The 16,640-nt window shown below is 40.8% G+C and overlaps 1 protein-coding gene across 8 annotated transcripts in view; it reads left to right on the forward strand.

Moving 5' to 3' along the window:
* Positions 1–2,122: 2,122 nt before the first annotated feature.
* Positions 2,123–16,640, forward strand: part of engase (endo-beta-N-acetylglucosaminidase) — a 78,996-nt gene continuing 64,478 nt past the window's right edge. For 7 of the 8 annotated variants that reach the window (XR_009798863.1, XR_009798865.1, XR_009798864.1 and 4 more), the window contains exons 1-6: positions 2,123–2,249; positions 2,327–2,531; positions 10,084–10,163; positions 10,278–10,479; positions 13,029–13,177; positions 13,319–13,473. Coding sequence is in view for 3 of the 8 variants with exons in the window: in XM_061846826.1 (XP_061702810.1) it covers positions 10,085–10,163; positions 10,278–10,479; positions 13,029–13,177; positions 13,319–13,473 (585 nt within the window). In the remaining 5 variants the exon portion in view is untranslated. The remainder of the gene's footprint in view (positions 2,250–2,326; positions 2,532–10,083; positions 10,164–10,277; positions 10,480–13,028; positions 13,178–13,318; positions 13,474–16,640) is intronic. The other variant, XM_061846827.1, reaches the window with a different exon arrangement.

Below are 16,640 nucleotides of genomic sequence, written 5' to 3' on the forward strand. Positions count from 1 at the left end.
TGATTTCTGTACCTTATGTACTCACTTTGTTTATTTGGTTGCTTGTTTTGACTATCTGCAGCCCGAAGAGGGGCACAATTCCTGTGAAACCTGTAGGCCGCTCCCAAGCCCGGATAAATGCAGAGGGTTGTGGCAAGAAGGGCATCCTGCATAAAACTGTGCCAAACGTATATGAGCGTTCATTAAAACAATTCCATCACGAATATACTGATGACATGCATATAGACAGTCTGTTAATAATTAGATGTAGTTTTATTCTTGTGATAGTTTAAACTTAAAAGTGAGCAGAACTAAGGCGTTCCAATGAATGGCTTGTTATTCGTCAGGGTGCTCGCTGAACTTTATTCAGAATTATTCTGTGAATTCATAACACCTTGTGGGGGGAGACTGTACATTCAACACAGGTAGGTTCGCTGTCATTGAGTTAACATGCGGATTACACATCCTGACTAACTGCTGTGAGTATAACCCTGGGAGAACAGTTGCAAATTAACACCCAGAGAAAACTCATTATATTTCAACTTCTGCCCTAGGATGACACTTTTATGACCATAAAATGATTATTTCCCATCAGCATTCAGATTCATACTGTCTCTAAGTTTATGCAACGTAGGCCTACTGCCGTTTCGGTCCTGTAGGGGTGATCAATGCGTCGATCGCGTGATGGCATTTCCAAAAAAAAAAAAAAAAGTTCCCTTTAAACTGCGCACGTGCACAATTGTGCACCGCTGAAGCAGTCTCTTCCCAGATATTCTGTGTTGCGAATGCAAATTGAAAGTTTAACACAGCTGTTCAGTTTATTGCATTTTGCAATGTGATTCAATGGGTGAGGGATGACTGGTTGTTAAATCCAATTCACATACGTACTGTAAAAAAGAAGCCACTGGTTTCTTTTATGCAGCACACAGAACTTTCTCTAACAACGACCACTGCTCCGCTCACTGATCTAAAAAAAAAAAAAAAGACTTGATAGTGCATACACATTGAGTGGTGTGTCGATTGGTTGAAACCAGTTGGGTGCCATCTTGGTACTCCCAAAACTTTTGCAGACATGGTTTACAGGTTGGATTATGGCAGGGATTTTCTCAAAGATTGGCATGTAGAATTAAAACTGGTCGTGTGAGCTTGACATTTTTTCCAGGTCTGGTAACATGTTAACATTGTTCATTTGTTGTCTCTGCGATGTCTTATTTCAGACAGAAAATTTTAACTTGTTTCCTCGCACTTGAAAATCAAATTCAATTTGCAGAGTTCTGTATTATAAAATTCATCAGAAATTTCACAGAAAATGTGATTTCTTGCTTATCCACTGAAGTTTTGGAAAACATTTACATTGCTTTTTCGCGAAAAACTGTCAGCCTATAAAGCTGAAGCAGAGAGTGTACAGTGAACAACAACTGTAAACAAAACATTGTTCAAGTGAATTAAGATCATCAAAAAATAAAAAAAATCTTTACAAACAAAACTTTAACAGTGTCAAAGTAAATCTTTCTAATTTACCAGTGGAATGTTTTCTCACAACCACGAATCTGGCGATTAACATCCAAAGTCAATGGATAGGTTTCCAATGATGTCACCACCACCCTTAGACCAATCGGATAAATTAACGATAGAAAAAAATTTAACGCACCACTCATCACCTGTGTTCTCTGACCTCTATGACACACAAGATAGCATAATTGGAAACCTATCCACAATATCCTGACCACATGTGCACAATCCTTTACCAGGTCGATCGATTTTGCGAATTAAGTCGCTTAACAGAGTGGCAACCATGACGATTTCTCATTTCATCTAATCCATCAGAATATATTTTTTACATATAAATTTATTTCCCTTCAGAGGTGTCTTTCCTCTTGAGCAGCGCCATCGTGTTGACTTGAAAATGGCACCATGGCCTCCTATACAACAAGAGTTTTCATTGGTCAGGAGGAACAGATTTGACCAATAAACTGAGGCATACCTAAATCTTCCACATCGCTTCCAAAAATCGGACCGGAAAATGAACGAAAATTTCTTCTTCTTCTTCTTCGCATTTTTTATTTTTCAGCTGAATACTTTGAAACTGTTTTTCACAGAATTTTTTTAGAATGAGTATTTTTATACTGAATACTTTGAGATGCCAGTCCTCAATTCTTCAATATTTTCTGTTCAATTAAGTCCCTCCCCTTCACGCACGGCCATGCCTGACACTGCCTGCTCATTCGCGGAGTGAAGAAAAATGCTGGCGAATCGAAAAATCACATGACGTACGTTTCATGAAATCCAGCCCCCGTCTGCACATTCGCTGAAGATTCACAAATGACAGTTCTGTTTTCTCTCCTAGCCGTCTCGATTGCCTCAAGACATTCCATTCATTTCCTGACGTGTTTCCTTTCAATTCGTTCACGAAAAAGATTGGTTCTACTGAACGAAACGATCGCGGACGGAAGAACACGATTTTGAAAAGCAATGAGCTAGGCACCTTGCATTTAAAGTACTTGAGATCTACCCAGTGTGAAAATCTTCATACAAAGCACAGAAGACAGAAGGTAACAGTCGTCCCCACCCCTCCTCATGTCTTTCTTTTTTAATTGGAACCTGGCACATATCATTCGAAACCGCGATTTCAAGTTTGACTAATGCTTGGGAATTTGGAAGGCGCAGCATCGAGACGATCACGTATGAAGAAGACTATGGTTTATACACTTTTCATCTTGAGTTTTCAGAACATATTCAATGCCCATTGGGTTGAAAAACAATGAGAGGGATAAAATAGAAGGGTTCAGTTAGGATGGGTGTATGTCAGCCAAGACTGCACATTGTCCATCCATCCATTTTCTATTGCCTCCTATCCTCATGAGGGTCGCGGGGAGTGCTGGAGCCTATCCAAGCTGTCAACTGGCAGGAGGCAGGGTACACCCTGAACTTTTTTGCCAGCACACAGACAAAGGCCACACTCACAATCACACCTTGGGCAATTTAGAGTGTCCAATTAATTTTGCATGTTTTTGGGATGTGGGAGGAACCCGGCGGAGACACCCCAGACAGGCGCGGGGAGAACATGCAAATTCCACACAGGCGGGGCCAGGATCGAACCTGGGTCCTCAGAACAGTGAGGCCAACGCTTTACGTTGTGATCCACCGTGCCGCATTGGACAGAGATATGCAACTAACAATGTACAGTAGGTCAGTGATAAACACATTAGAGTTGGAAATATCTGAATTTTGCCATTTTTTCCAATAGCCATGCAGGCATTATGGAACACATTGTTTACAAATAAAAAGCGAAGGCAGCTGAGTTTTTGATATATTTTATTGTTACAGCAGTAGTTTTCAAGGATAACTGAGATTTTACAGGCCCTTTTTTTTGACACATCCCTGTGGACAAATAGAGATATTCTTAACTAATAAAGCTGTATGACAACTTCACTGGATGTGGTTGCAGTAGGAGCATTGATGACAAACTGAAGTGATGGATGATACAAAGAGTAATACAAAAAAAGCCCAGAACAATTGCAAAAGATATTTAAAAGTGAACTCCAAGGTCTATATCAGTGTCAGATCGCACCGTCGTTTGAGCCATGGGAGATGACTAAGAAGGACAACACTGTTGAAAATGAAAGCAGACTCGCGATTTGACAAACTGCATGTTGACACGCCACAAAGCTAGAATCTCCGATGGACAGACGAGACAAGGCCAGAACTTTATTACAAGGCACATCAGCTCTGTGTTCAAAGATGCAAAAATGAAGCATTCCAAGAAAACTGTCCCAACTGTGAAACATTGAGGAGGCTCGGTTATGTTGTGAGGCTGCTTTCCTGAGGATGTTTTGAATCTGTGCAGGGTACAATGAAATTTTAACATTGTCAAAGTTCTGTATTTTTCAGACAATACAGTAAAGAAAATAAGTATTTGAACACCCTGCTATATTGCAAGTTTTCCCACTGAGAAATTGTGGAGCGGTCTGAATTATAGGTGCGTGTACACCTTGTGAGAGATAATCTAAAAAGAGAAGTCCAGAAATCACATTGTATAATTTTTTCAATTATTTATTTGTGTGATACCGCTGCAAAAAGTATTTGAACACCTGAGAAAACCAATGTTAATATATTCTGACCCTCAAAGACGTGTTAGTCAGCCTTTAAAAGTCCACCTCCACTCCATATATTAATCCTGAATACGATGCAACTGTGTAACGTCGTCAGCTGCATAAAGACACCTGTCTACCCCATACAAGCAGTAAGACTCAAAGTTGTAACATGGCCAAGACCAAAGAGCTGTCCAAAGACACCAGAGACAAAATTGTACAACTCCACACGGCTGGAAAGCGCTACGGAGAAATTGCCAAGGATCTTGGTGAAAAAAGGAATTGCCAAGGATCTTGGTGAAAAAAGGTCCACTGTTGGAGCAATCATTAGGAAATGGAAGAAGCTAAACATATGATGGTCAATCTCAATCAGAGTGGAGCCACATGCAAGATAATACCTCATGGGATCTCAATGATACTTAGAAAGGTGAGGAATCAGCCCAGGACTACACGACACGAGTTGGTCAATGACCTGGAAAGAGCTTGAACCACCGTTTCCAAGGTGACTGTGGGTAATACACTAAGACGTCATGGGTTGAAATCATGCATGGCACGGAAGGTTCCCCTGTTTAAACCAGCACATGTCAAGGCCCATCTTAAGTTTGCCAATGACAATTTGGATGATACAGAGGAGTCATGGGAGAAAGTTTTGTGGTCAAATGAGACCAAAATATAACTTTTTGGTCATAATTCCACGAATCGTGTTTGGAGGAAGGCGAATGTTGAGTTACATCCCACCAACACCATCCCTACTGTGAAGGATGGGGGTGATAGCATGATGCTTTGGGCGTGTTTTTCTGCACATGGGAGAGGACGACTGCACTGTATTAAGGAGAGGTTGTCTGTGGCCATGTATTGTGAGATTTTGGGGAACAACCACTTTCCCTCAGTCAGGGCATTGAAGATGGGTCGTGTCTGGGTCTTTCAACACGACAATGACCCGAAGCACACAGCCAGGAAAACCAAGAAGTGGCTCTGTAAGAAGCACATCAAGGTTCTGGCGTGGCCTAGCCAGTCTCCAGAACTAAACCCAATAGAGAATCTTTGGAGGGAGTTGAAACTCCGTGTTTTTTAGCGACAGCCCAGAAACCTGTCTGATCCAGAGAAGACCTGTGTGGAGGAGTGGGCCAATATCCCTCCTGCAGTGTGTCCAAACCTAGTGAACAACTAGAGGAAATGATTGACCTCTGTAATTGCAAACAAAGGCTACTGTACCAAGTATAAACTTTGTTTTTCTCAGGTGTTCAAATACTTATTTAAATCGTTAAAAAAAATCATACATTGGGATTTCTGGATTTTTCTTTTTAGATTATATCTCTCACCGTGGACATGCACCTACAATGATCATTTCAGACCTCCCCATGATTTCTAAGTGGGAGAACTTGCAATATAGCAGGGTGCTCAAATACTCATTTTCTTCACTGTACATTGCATTAATTTTTCAAAATGTTTACCAGTGACATGGCACATTTTAGTTCATTGAATAATTAATTAGATTTACATTAAGCTAGATTTTACCAAACCGAATTTTCTGAAAAAAGCCTCAATTAACTAAAAAGCATTCTGTGCAATGTATTGAAAATATAAATATAAAATAAATATTGAAAAATCAAATGCATGAAGTGCAAATACCAATTATTTGGGCAAGTGCATGATGTTAAAAAAAAAACAACTGGGATTAAAAAAAAAAAAGCATAGAAATTTAGCTGCTACAGTGACACCTTCTTGATCACTTGCAGTGGATCCTAATCAATAGTTTCACCTGAAACACCCAACATACTGATTCAACAGCATTCAATTTATTTGAAACCAACCTGTTCATTGTACAGCGCAATAGATGTACCTGTGCTTGTATGAGAACCTACCCGCAGTACGATGTGCGTCACTAATTTGCATGGACAAGGCTCGTTTATTATTGCACCAAAACACACAGAAGATGACAACGTAGTCCACAGTCTACTTTGGTATATTTTCACAAATAAGGATTTTAATGAACGAAATCCGATTAAAATGTTGTGAAGTTAATCTGAGAGCAACAGCTGGTCATAACTTGCTTCACCAAAAATATAATTTCACGTGCTAAACTGATGCCATAACCAGACATTACCCAGACCTGTCCAAATCCCATATTAGTCAAAAATTTCCCAAGATATCATGAGCAAAACTGCAAAACTTTATACTGAAAGCAGGTGTCTTGTGGTTTTGTTGAGCACTAAATGTTTAAAATACAAATGTAAAAGGGGTGGATGGTTCTTTTTACTGGACTGATATGGGTGTTTGAGCTGTAGAAGTTTGTGAATGTGAACAGATTTTTTTTGTTTTATTATATCCGACTATCTGCACCCCTTTGGGCAGCACAATATTGTGCTACCTGTTGGCCGGTCACAAGCCCGGATAAATGCAGAGGGTTGCGTCAGGAAGGGCATCCGGCGTAAAACTGTGACAAACATATATGAGCGTTCATCATACGAATTCTATAACGGCAAGGTCGTAGCCTGAGCTTCCTACGCCCGAACCCGGAAATGTTAATATGCAAGGTAGTAGGTAGAAATTCATATAGTGCAGGTCAAAGACAAAAAAGAGGAGGAAAACGGCTTAGTCGGCAGAAGAAGAGAAATGCACGGACCTTACAGCTGTGTGTAGGGACTTTGAATGTTGGCACTATGACAGGAAAAGCTCAGGAGTTAGTCGACATGATGATTAGGAGATTGATATATTGTGCATCCAAGAGAGCAAGTGGAAAGGGAGTAAGGCTAGAATTTTAGGTGCAGGGTTTAAATTATTTTATCATGGAGTTGATGGTAAAAGTAATGGAGTAGGGGTTGTTTTAAAGGAACAGCTGACTAAGAATGTCTTGGAGGTGAAAAGAGTATCAGATCGAGTGATGATGAAACTTGAAATTGAGGGTGTTATGTATAATGTGGTTAGCGGCTATGCCCCACAGGTAGGATGTGTCCGCGAGTTGAAAGAGAAATTCTGGAAGGAACTAGACGAAGTAGTCCTGAGCATCCCAGACAAAGAGAGAGTTGTGATTGGTGCAGACTTCAATGGACATGTTGGCGAAGGAAACAGGGGCGCTGAAGAAATAATGGGTAAGTACGGCATTCAGCAAAGGAACTTTGAGGGACAGATGGTGGTGGACTTCGCAAAAAGGATGGAATTGGCAGTGGTGAACACTAATTTCCAGAAGAGACAGGAACATAGAGTGACCTACAAGAGCGGAGGTAGAAGCACGCTGGTGGAGTTTGTATTTATTTTGTGCAGAAGATGTAATCTGAAGGAAGTTACTGACTGTAAGGTAGTGGTCGGGGAGAGTGTGGCTTGACAGCATAGGATGGTGGTGTGTAGGATGACTCTGGAAGCAGATAGGAAGATTAAGAAGACAAAAGATCAAGCAGAAAATCAGGTGCTGGAAGTTGAGAAAGGAAGAATGTTGTGTGGCCTTTCGAAAAGAGGTGGGACAGGCTCTTGATGGACAGCAGAAGCTCCCAGAAGACTGGAATACTACTGCCAAGGTATTCAGAGAGCCAGACAAGAGAGTACTTGGGGTGTCATCTGGTAGGAAAGGGGAGAAGGCGACTTGGTGGTGGAACCCCAAAATACAGGAAGTCATCCAAGGAAAGAGATTAGCGAAGAAGAAGTGGGACACAGAGAGGACTGAGGAGAGGCTTAAGGAATACATTGAGATGTGTTGTAAGGCAAAGATAGAGGTGGCAAACGCTAAACAAATAGCATATGACGATATGTACTCCAGGTAGGATACGAAAGAAGGTGAAAAGGATCTCTACAGGTTGGCCAGACAGAGGGATAGAGACGGGAAGGATCTGCAGCAAGTAAAGGTGATTAAGGATAGCGATGGAAATTAGTTGACTGGTGCCAGTAGTGTGCTAAGTAGATGGAAATAGTACTTTGAGAAGTTAATGAATGAAGAAAATGGGAGAGAAGGTAGAGTAGAAGAGGCAAGTGTGAATGACGGGGAAGTGGCAATGATTAGTAAGGGAGAAGTTAAAAAGGCACTGAACAGGATGCGAAATGGAAAGACTCTTGGACCCGATGACATGCTAGTAGAGGTATGGAAGCAATTTGGTGAGGTGGCTGTGGCGTTTTTGACCAACTTATTCAATAGAATACTAGCGGGAGAGAAGATGCCAGAAGAATGGAGGAAAAGTGTGCCAGTCCTAATTTTCAAGAACAAAGGTGATGTTCAGAACTGTGGAAACTACAGAGGAATAAAAATGATGAGCCACACAATGAAGTTATGGGAAAGAGTCGTGGAGGCTAGACTCATGACGGAAGTAATTATCTATGAGCAACAGTTATGGTTTCATGTCTAGAAAGTGTACCACAGAAGCATTATTTGCTTTGAGGATGCTCGTGGTAAAAGTACAGAGAAGGTTAGAAGAAGCTACATTGTATCTCTGTAGACGTAGAGAAAGCCGATGACAAAGTACCAAGAGAGGAACTGTGGTACAGCATGCGCAAGTCTGGTGTGGCGGAGAAATATGTTAGAATAGTACAGGACATGTATGAGGGCAGCAGAACAGCAGTGAGATGTACCGTAGGTGTGTCAGAAGAATTGAAGGTGGAGGTGGGACAGCATCGGGGTTCTGCGCTGAGCCCCTTCCTGTTTGCTGTAGTAATGAATAGGCTGACAGACGAGGTTAGACTGGAATCCCCATGGACCATGATGTTCGCAGATGATATACCATGTTTACACCGATGTCCAGTGAACGAAGTGCACAGAGTTCTTCGTGTCAGTGGCATCTCTTATGAATTCAACAGAAAATTTTAATTGATAAATAGTTCCCTAAATTTACTTGGGGTTTAAATTGATCTCTTATTGGCTGCCAGATTTAAATTTATTTAAATCTTTATTCAAAATGTATTTATTAATATTATTAATTGTATTTATCCTAAAAGCCACTGTGGTTCTCACAACTTTCCTTTTTCTTTGCTGCTGGTAGCACCGCTGTATTTCTTTGGGGCCATGGCAAAGGAAATACTGGGGGGAAAAAAAAACTTCTTGAGAAGCACTCGCGAATGTACGTGCGCACACTATGACTGCCTGCTTGACTCGAAGTGGGGAGTGGCTTGTCTCGGCACCGCCCCGTGTGTGTTCGGTCTCACTTGGCTTGACTCGGTGACTTGATCAACATGGGTTCAGCTTTGCTCGGTGCGAGGTGTTCGAATTCTGAGGTAGATTGAATAATGATTTGTACAGTAACAAATCATTATTCAATCTATATTTAAGCAAATACACTATAATGGCAATATTTAATGTTTAGACTGATACACTTAAACAATATAATCATTAACTTATAATTTTATAGCTGCAACGCATTCCAAAAAAAGATGGGACAGAGTCATGTTTACCACTGTGTGAAATCACTTTTTCTTTTAAAAACATTCAATGTATATTTGGGAACTGAGGTCAATATATATTTGGGGACAGAGGACACTAATTTGCTTTGTTGGTGCAATTCTTTCCCATTCTTGCTTGATGTATGTAAAGCTTCCGCTGTTCAACAGTCTGTGGTCTCTGTTGTTGTATTTTATGGTTCATAATGCGCCACACATTTTCAGTCTAATACACATCCTTTTACTATGAAGCCGCGCTGTTATAAAATTTGCAGAATGTGGTTTGGCATTGTCTTGGTGAAATAAGCAGAAAGGTCCATAAAAAAGATGTCGCATGGCAGCATGTGTTTCTCAAAAACCTGTAGGAACCTTTCAGCAGTAATAGTGCTTTAACAGATGTGTTGAGAAATAATAGTGTTTTCCTGTTTTACTTTACTTTAAAGGTGATGTCTCACAAAATTGTTCTCCCAAAACGTCCTGTTTTTTCTTAAAACAAAAAAACTATATTTCTTGGGAATCCATTTGTAGAATTTCAAAATTTTTAGAGAAATGTACTCAAATTAATGTGGTCATTTCAACCAGATTAAGCTTTTTGATTTTTTGCAGGAATCTTGTCAAGTTTCTAATTAATCTCTTCACTTTTATCTCTTAATAGGATGGAATGTTGTTTCCATCAGCCTGTGGACTTGGACGATATTTGTGAAGTCATCAATTATTTGCCTTCACCATTACCAGGTTTGGTGACTTCATCACGAGTAGTACTGTGAAGCATGGTCTCCAAAAACAGAACATTGTCAGGAGCACAATTTTTGCATGGTAAACTCTGACTGTGTCTTCTTTCCCATTCAGTGAAACATTATGATGCTGACACAACTGAACCAATTAGCTGTAGTCTTCAAACTTTGGATGAGCTCTTTTCATGGAAAGCAACAGAGGCAAAGCCCTTTAATGTGGCTGTAGTCCCCCTGGCAGCACGAGAACCTCCACTTTCAAGTGTTTTACATCGCACTTTGGTGTCTCATGACATGATGGGTGGTTACCTAGATGACAGGTATGTATAGATTTAGATTTGTGCATGTCCATTTCTGCCCTACGGCTGACTGTCAACCAGTTCAAGGTATAGTCTCCCGTTCATCCAAAGTTAGTAGAGATAGGCTCCAGAACTCGTGTGACACTTTTACATGAGAAAAATGTCATGACATGCCACCAAATAAACATGCGACAAAAAGTATGACTTGGGGCTAGTTCAAAAGAATTTAACAAACCTTAAATAATATCTGAAACTGTGACAGAACCTACACAAACGTTTTAACAGTTTTGGCTGCATGGTTCGTGGCGTGTGCTGAGAATCTCGACACAGAACAGCGCATATGTTCCTCTGCAAATTATGTTCCTCTGCATCATGACTTGGGAAAGTCATCTTTCCACACACATGAGTTTTGGTTGTAAATATTGAACACCATTATTTAAGATTGTCACCTCTGACCGATTTGGGTCCCAAAATTCTGACAAATACACACACCAGACATAAAAACAATCTGATTGGATAATCTTATAAAACTTAACATTGAATAGCATTTGATGTGCTTGGTCAGGAAAGTGCAGAATCGGGACAAAAGCAGCCTGATTATCTTAGTGCAAGGGTCGGCAATGCGTCTCTTTCATCCTTATGTTGTGGATCTGCGTGGTTTGGGAAAATAAATAAGGCGTTAAAAAAAAAACAACAACCAGCAGACATGTTCTGACCCAGCCTCTCGCGTACTCTTTCTTTATTTCTGAAAACACACAAGGTCAAAAAGAGGGGTGAGCAAGCAAGTTAACAAAAGCATATTCTTTGATAATGATGTGTGTGCGTTGATGAAGTTGTCCTTCGCCACTTCTTGGAGATTAGGAGTCAGCTGGTACACGTGTGTGGGGGCTGGAACCTGTGTGTAAAGAATCTTCGAAACAAGGATAATACTTTGTCTGGTACTACACATGCTAAATGTACCTATAATAATTCAAATGCTCAATAAATGTATTTACAATAAATCCAACACATACCTGTGGAGGTATGTAAGCATTTTGGAGAGGTGGCTGTGGAGTTTTTGACCAACTTATTCAAGAGAATACGAGCGGGTGAGAAGGTGCCTGAAGAATGGAGGAAAAGTGTGCTCGTTCGCATTTTTAAGAACAAAGACGATTTGCAGAGCTGTGGGAACTATAGAGGAATAAAGTTGATGTTGATGTGAAGTTGACAATGTAATTATAGAAAAGAGTACTGGAGGTGAGATTCAGGACAGACGTATCTGCGAGCAGCACTATGGTTTCATGCCAAGAAAGACTACCACAGATGCATTCTTTGCCTTGAGGATGCTAGTGGAAAAGTACAGAGGAGGTCAGAAGGAGTTGCATTGTGTCTTTGTGGATCGAGAGTATAACTGAGTACAAAGAGAGGAACTGTGGTACTATATGCGTAAGTCTGGTATGCATAGTACAGGACATGTATGAGGGCAGCAAAACAGTGGTGAGGTGTGTTGTAGGTGTGACAGGACAATTTCAGGTGGAAGTAGGACTGCATCAGGGATCAGCTCTGAACACCTTCCCGTTTGCTGTGGTAATGTTTAGGCTGACAGATGAGGTTAGACTGGAATCCCCTTGGACCATGATGTACCCAGATGACATATAGATCTGCAGTGAAAGCAGGAAGCAGATGGAGGAACAATTCGAAAGATGGAGGCATGCACTGGAAAGGAGCTAAATTAATATTAGCCAAAGTAAAACAGAATACATGTGCGTGAATTAGAGGGGTGGAGGAGGAAGAATGAGACACCAGACAGAAGAGATAACGAGGGTGGTCAACTTCAAATACTTCAGGTCCACAATCCAGAGCAATGGTGAGTGTGGTTAGGGAGTGAAGAAACATGTCTAAACAGTTGGCACAGCTGGCGGAAGGTGTCTTGTGTGATATGTGACTTAAGAGTCTCTGCTAGGATGAAGTGCAAAGTTACTAAAACAGTTGTGAGGCCAGCTCCAATGCATGGATTAGAGACAGTGGCACTGAAGAGACAATAATAATTAGAGCTGAAGGTGGTAAAAATGAAGATGTTGAGGTTCTCTCTAGGAGTGACTAAGTTGTATAGGATTAGAATTTAGAGGGACAGCCAAAGTTTGATGTTTTGCAGACAAGGTTCGAAACAGCAGACTTCAATGGCTTGGACATGTCCAGAGGTGAGAGAGTGAGTATATTGGTAGAAGGATGCTGTGGATGGTGCTGTCAGGTAAAAGCACTAGGGCAGTTGATGTGAGAGAGGAAGATGCAGGAGATAGGCTTACGAGGAAAAAGATGAAGCTTTGTGGAGACCCCTTATGGGATAAGCCGAAAAAATGCGTTTTATCTTGCAAGGTTATACAGTTTGCTAAACAGCCTTTCGGATTGTGCTGATATTGTCTTCTCAAATGCAAGTCTTCTCTGCTGCATTAACACTTACTTTTTGTTCCACTTTCTTTGACAACAGCATTTTCTAGCATTTACACATTTTCTCTGGTATTTGTCACTGAGTTTTTTTAGATGTTCATACTTCCAATCAACTTAAGTTAGACAAAATGCTTTTTTTGAAGGTTTGTTCAGGGCACAGCCTCTGAAGCTCCTTATGCATTCTACCACTGGCAGTACATTGATATTTTCAACTACTTCACACACAATTTGGTGAGCATTCCCCCTGCTGTCTGGACCAATGCTGCACATAAACATGGAGTTCTTGTTCTTGGTGAGCTGAAAACCACATTATTAATTGCACTTTCTAGTTCTTTTTCATATTACAATTCCAAATTAATCTGCATGAACATTTTCAGTTTTGTTTCCTTCATATTTGTCATAACTAAAATGCTGGGATTGATGTGCTTTTTAGGGACTTTCATCACAGAATGGACTGATGGAAAAGCAACATGTGAGGCCTTCCTTCAAGAAGAAGAGCGATATTGTGAAGTAGCAGATAAGCTAGTTCAAATGAGCTGTCATTATGGCTTTGATGGCTGGCTTATAAATATTGAGAACAGTCTCAGTGTGAGTATTGCCTTTGAATCAGACCCCATTTTTCCCACTGTTAAAGAAATACGTTCACACCATTTAGTATTTAATTAATCCAGTCCAAATCTCAAGTTAAAGCTCCTGTGCATCGCAGATTGAGCAGTAGCGGGTGATAGAAACTTTGCTGAACCTGGAACAGTGAGAATTTCGACTTGGTTCTTATTGCCATTATGATGCCCCGACCCTTCTCCCGTTATATACATAGTCCTTAATAGAGTAACCTCAGGACATTAAATAAAATAATGCTCCTTTAAGGCTTCTTCCTCACGTTATGTCTGGTTTGCACTTGGAATACCCTAGGTAAAATTCTTCAGTCTTTTTTTAAGACCGGGACCTATTATTGTGTTTAAAAGCCAAAATTACCTTTATAAGAAAGAGTAGAATAGTTAATTTTCATGTTAATATGTGTTCAATCTGCTAGAATAGACGACACAGCACTCATGATTTTTTTTTTGGAAGAATGAAGAGATATTTTAAATGCTCAGTGATCTCAGTTTAATTGACAAAGATTAGCAAGGGGAAAGCTACAATCCAGAAGAAAATTAAAGAATATTAGTTGGACATGAGCACAATGCAGCCCTTTGGGGGCAAAGCCAGTGTGATCTGTAGGTTGGTCCCAATCCCGGATACATGCAGGGGGTTGCGTCAGGAAGGGCATCCGGCATAAAACTGTGCCAAACAAATATGCGTTCATCTAAGATGACACGCTGTGGTGACCCCTAACAGCGCAAGTTGAAAGGAAAAGAAGACCAGAAACTTCATATATTCATTCACGATAGCGAAACCATTTCTATTTATCAGTTTATTGCAAAATTTTAAAAAAATCCCGAACCCTTCACAAATGCTCACCAGTCAGTATTTCAAACACGAAATATGTTCGTCTAAAGAACACATTACCGGATCGGTCGTGGCCCGAGTTAACAACGCTCACTCCCGGCACCGTTGACCTGCAGGGGACTGTGGAAATTCAGCTACTGTGGGTCGAAGACAAGGAATAGGAGTAAAGTGTATTCGGCAGCAGAAGAAAAAGAGAAATGTGCAGAGCCTACAACTGAGTGTAGGGATTTTGATTGGTCAGACTATGACAGGAAAAGCTCAGGAGTTGGTTGACATGATTATTTGGAGAAATGTCGATATGTTGCGCATCCAAGAGCGCAGGTGGAAAGGCAGTAAGGGTAGAGGTTTAGGAGCAGGTTTTAAATTATTTTACCATGGAGTAGATGGGAAGACAAATGGAGTAGGGGTTATTTTAAAGGAAGAGCTGGCGAAGAATGTCTTGGAGGTGAAAAAAATATCAGATTGAGTGATGAGGCTGAAACTCCAAATTGAGAATGTTATGTATAATGTGATGTGTGGCTATGCCTCACAGGTAGAATGTGACCGAGAGTTGAAAGAGAAATTCTGGAAGGAATGATCTGAAGTAGTCTGAGCATCACAGACAGAGAGAGAGTTGTGATTGGTGCAGATTGTAATGGGCATGTTGGTGAAGGAAACACAGGGATGAAGAAGTTATGGGTAAGTATGGCATCCATGAAAGGAACTTGGAGGGACAGATGGTGGTAGACTTTGCAAAAAGGATGGAAATGGCAGTAGTGAACACTTTTTTCCCCCAGAAGAGGCAGAAACATAGGGTACAAGAGCGGAGGTAAAAGCACGCAGGCGGATTACATTTTGTGCAGACGATGTAATCTGAAGGTTACTGACTGTAAGGTAGTGGTAGGGGAGAGTGTAGCTCAACAGCATAGGATGGGGGTGTGTAGCATTACTCTGGTGGTGGGTAGTTAGATGAAGAAGACAAGGGTAGAGCAGAGAACCATCTGGTGGAAGCTGAGAAAGGAAGAATGTTGTGCGGTGAGGAAAGGCGAAAGAAATACATTGAGATGCATTCTAGGGCAAAGATAGAGGTGGCAAAGACTAAACAAGAGGCATATGATGACATGTACACCATGTTTGATAGAAATTGGAAAGCTGTGCAGCAGGTAAGGGTGATCAAGGATAGAGATGGAGATGTGTTGACTGGTTCCAGTAATGTGCTAAACAGATGGAAAGAATACGTTGAGAAGTTGATGAATGAAGAAAATGAATGAGAAGGAAGAGGAGAAGATGAAAGTCTGAAGGACCAGGAAGTGGCAATGAAAAGTCAGGGGGAAGTTAGAAAAGCACTAAAGAGGATGAAAAGTGGAAAGGCAGTTGGTCCTGATAACATACCGGTGGAGGTATGGAAGCAATTTGGAGAGGTGACAGTGGACTTTTTGACCAACTTATTTAATCGAATGCTCTCTGGCGAGAAGATACCTGAAGATTGAAGGAAAAGTCTACTAGTTCCCATATTTAAGAACAAAGGCGATTTGCAGAGCTATTGGAGCTGTAGAGGAATAAAGTTGATGAGCTACAAAATGAAGTTATGGGAAAGAGTAGTGGAGGCTAGACTCAGGACAGAAGTATCTGTGAGCAGCAGTATGATTTTATGGCAGGAAAGAGTATCATTATTTGCCTTGAGAATGCTCGTGGAAAATTACAGAGAAGGTCAGAAGGGGCTCCAGTGAAGAAAATAAGTATTTGAACACCATGCTATATTACAAATTCTCCCACTTAGAAATCATGGAGGGGTCTGAAATTTTCATCCGTCGGTGCATGTCCACTGTGAGAGAGATAATCTAAAAAGAAAAATCCAGAAATCACAATGTGTAATTTTTTCAACGATTTGTTTGTGTGATACGGCTGCAAATAAGTATTTGAACACCTATCACCTAGAATTCTGACGCTTAAGACCTGTTAGTTCGCCTTTAAAAGTCCACCTCCACTCCATGTATTATCCTGAATTAGATGCACCTGTGTGAGGTCATTAGCTGCATAAAGACACCTGTCTTGTGGTCAAGACTGTTACATTTTTTTGTCTTTGGTTTTCCGACAGAACGTTTTAAGTCAATTACTGATCGCAACCTTTACCAATCTCTAAACGTGCATCCGATTAATGATCAACTCACTCTTTGGCGTCGTCCAATTTCATCCATCATCATTCTTCACTCGATCTGGATGCTCTGGACGAGAGCCTCGTCAACATCCCGTCCTCGGATCGATGTTTTGCTTTTGCAGCCTCGGCTCCACCACAGACGACATGACATCCAAATATGCTTTGCTAT

Source organism: Syngnathoides biaculeatus, chromosome 16 (assembly GCF_019802595.1).
Source record: "Syngnathoides biaculeatus isolate LvHL_M chromosome 16, ASM1980259v1, whole genome shotgun sequence".
Taxonomy (NCBI): domain Eukaryota; kingdom Metazoa; phylum Chordata; class Actinopteri; order Syngnathiformes; family Syngnathidae; genus Syngnathoides; species Syngnathoides biaculeatus.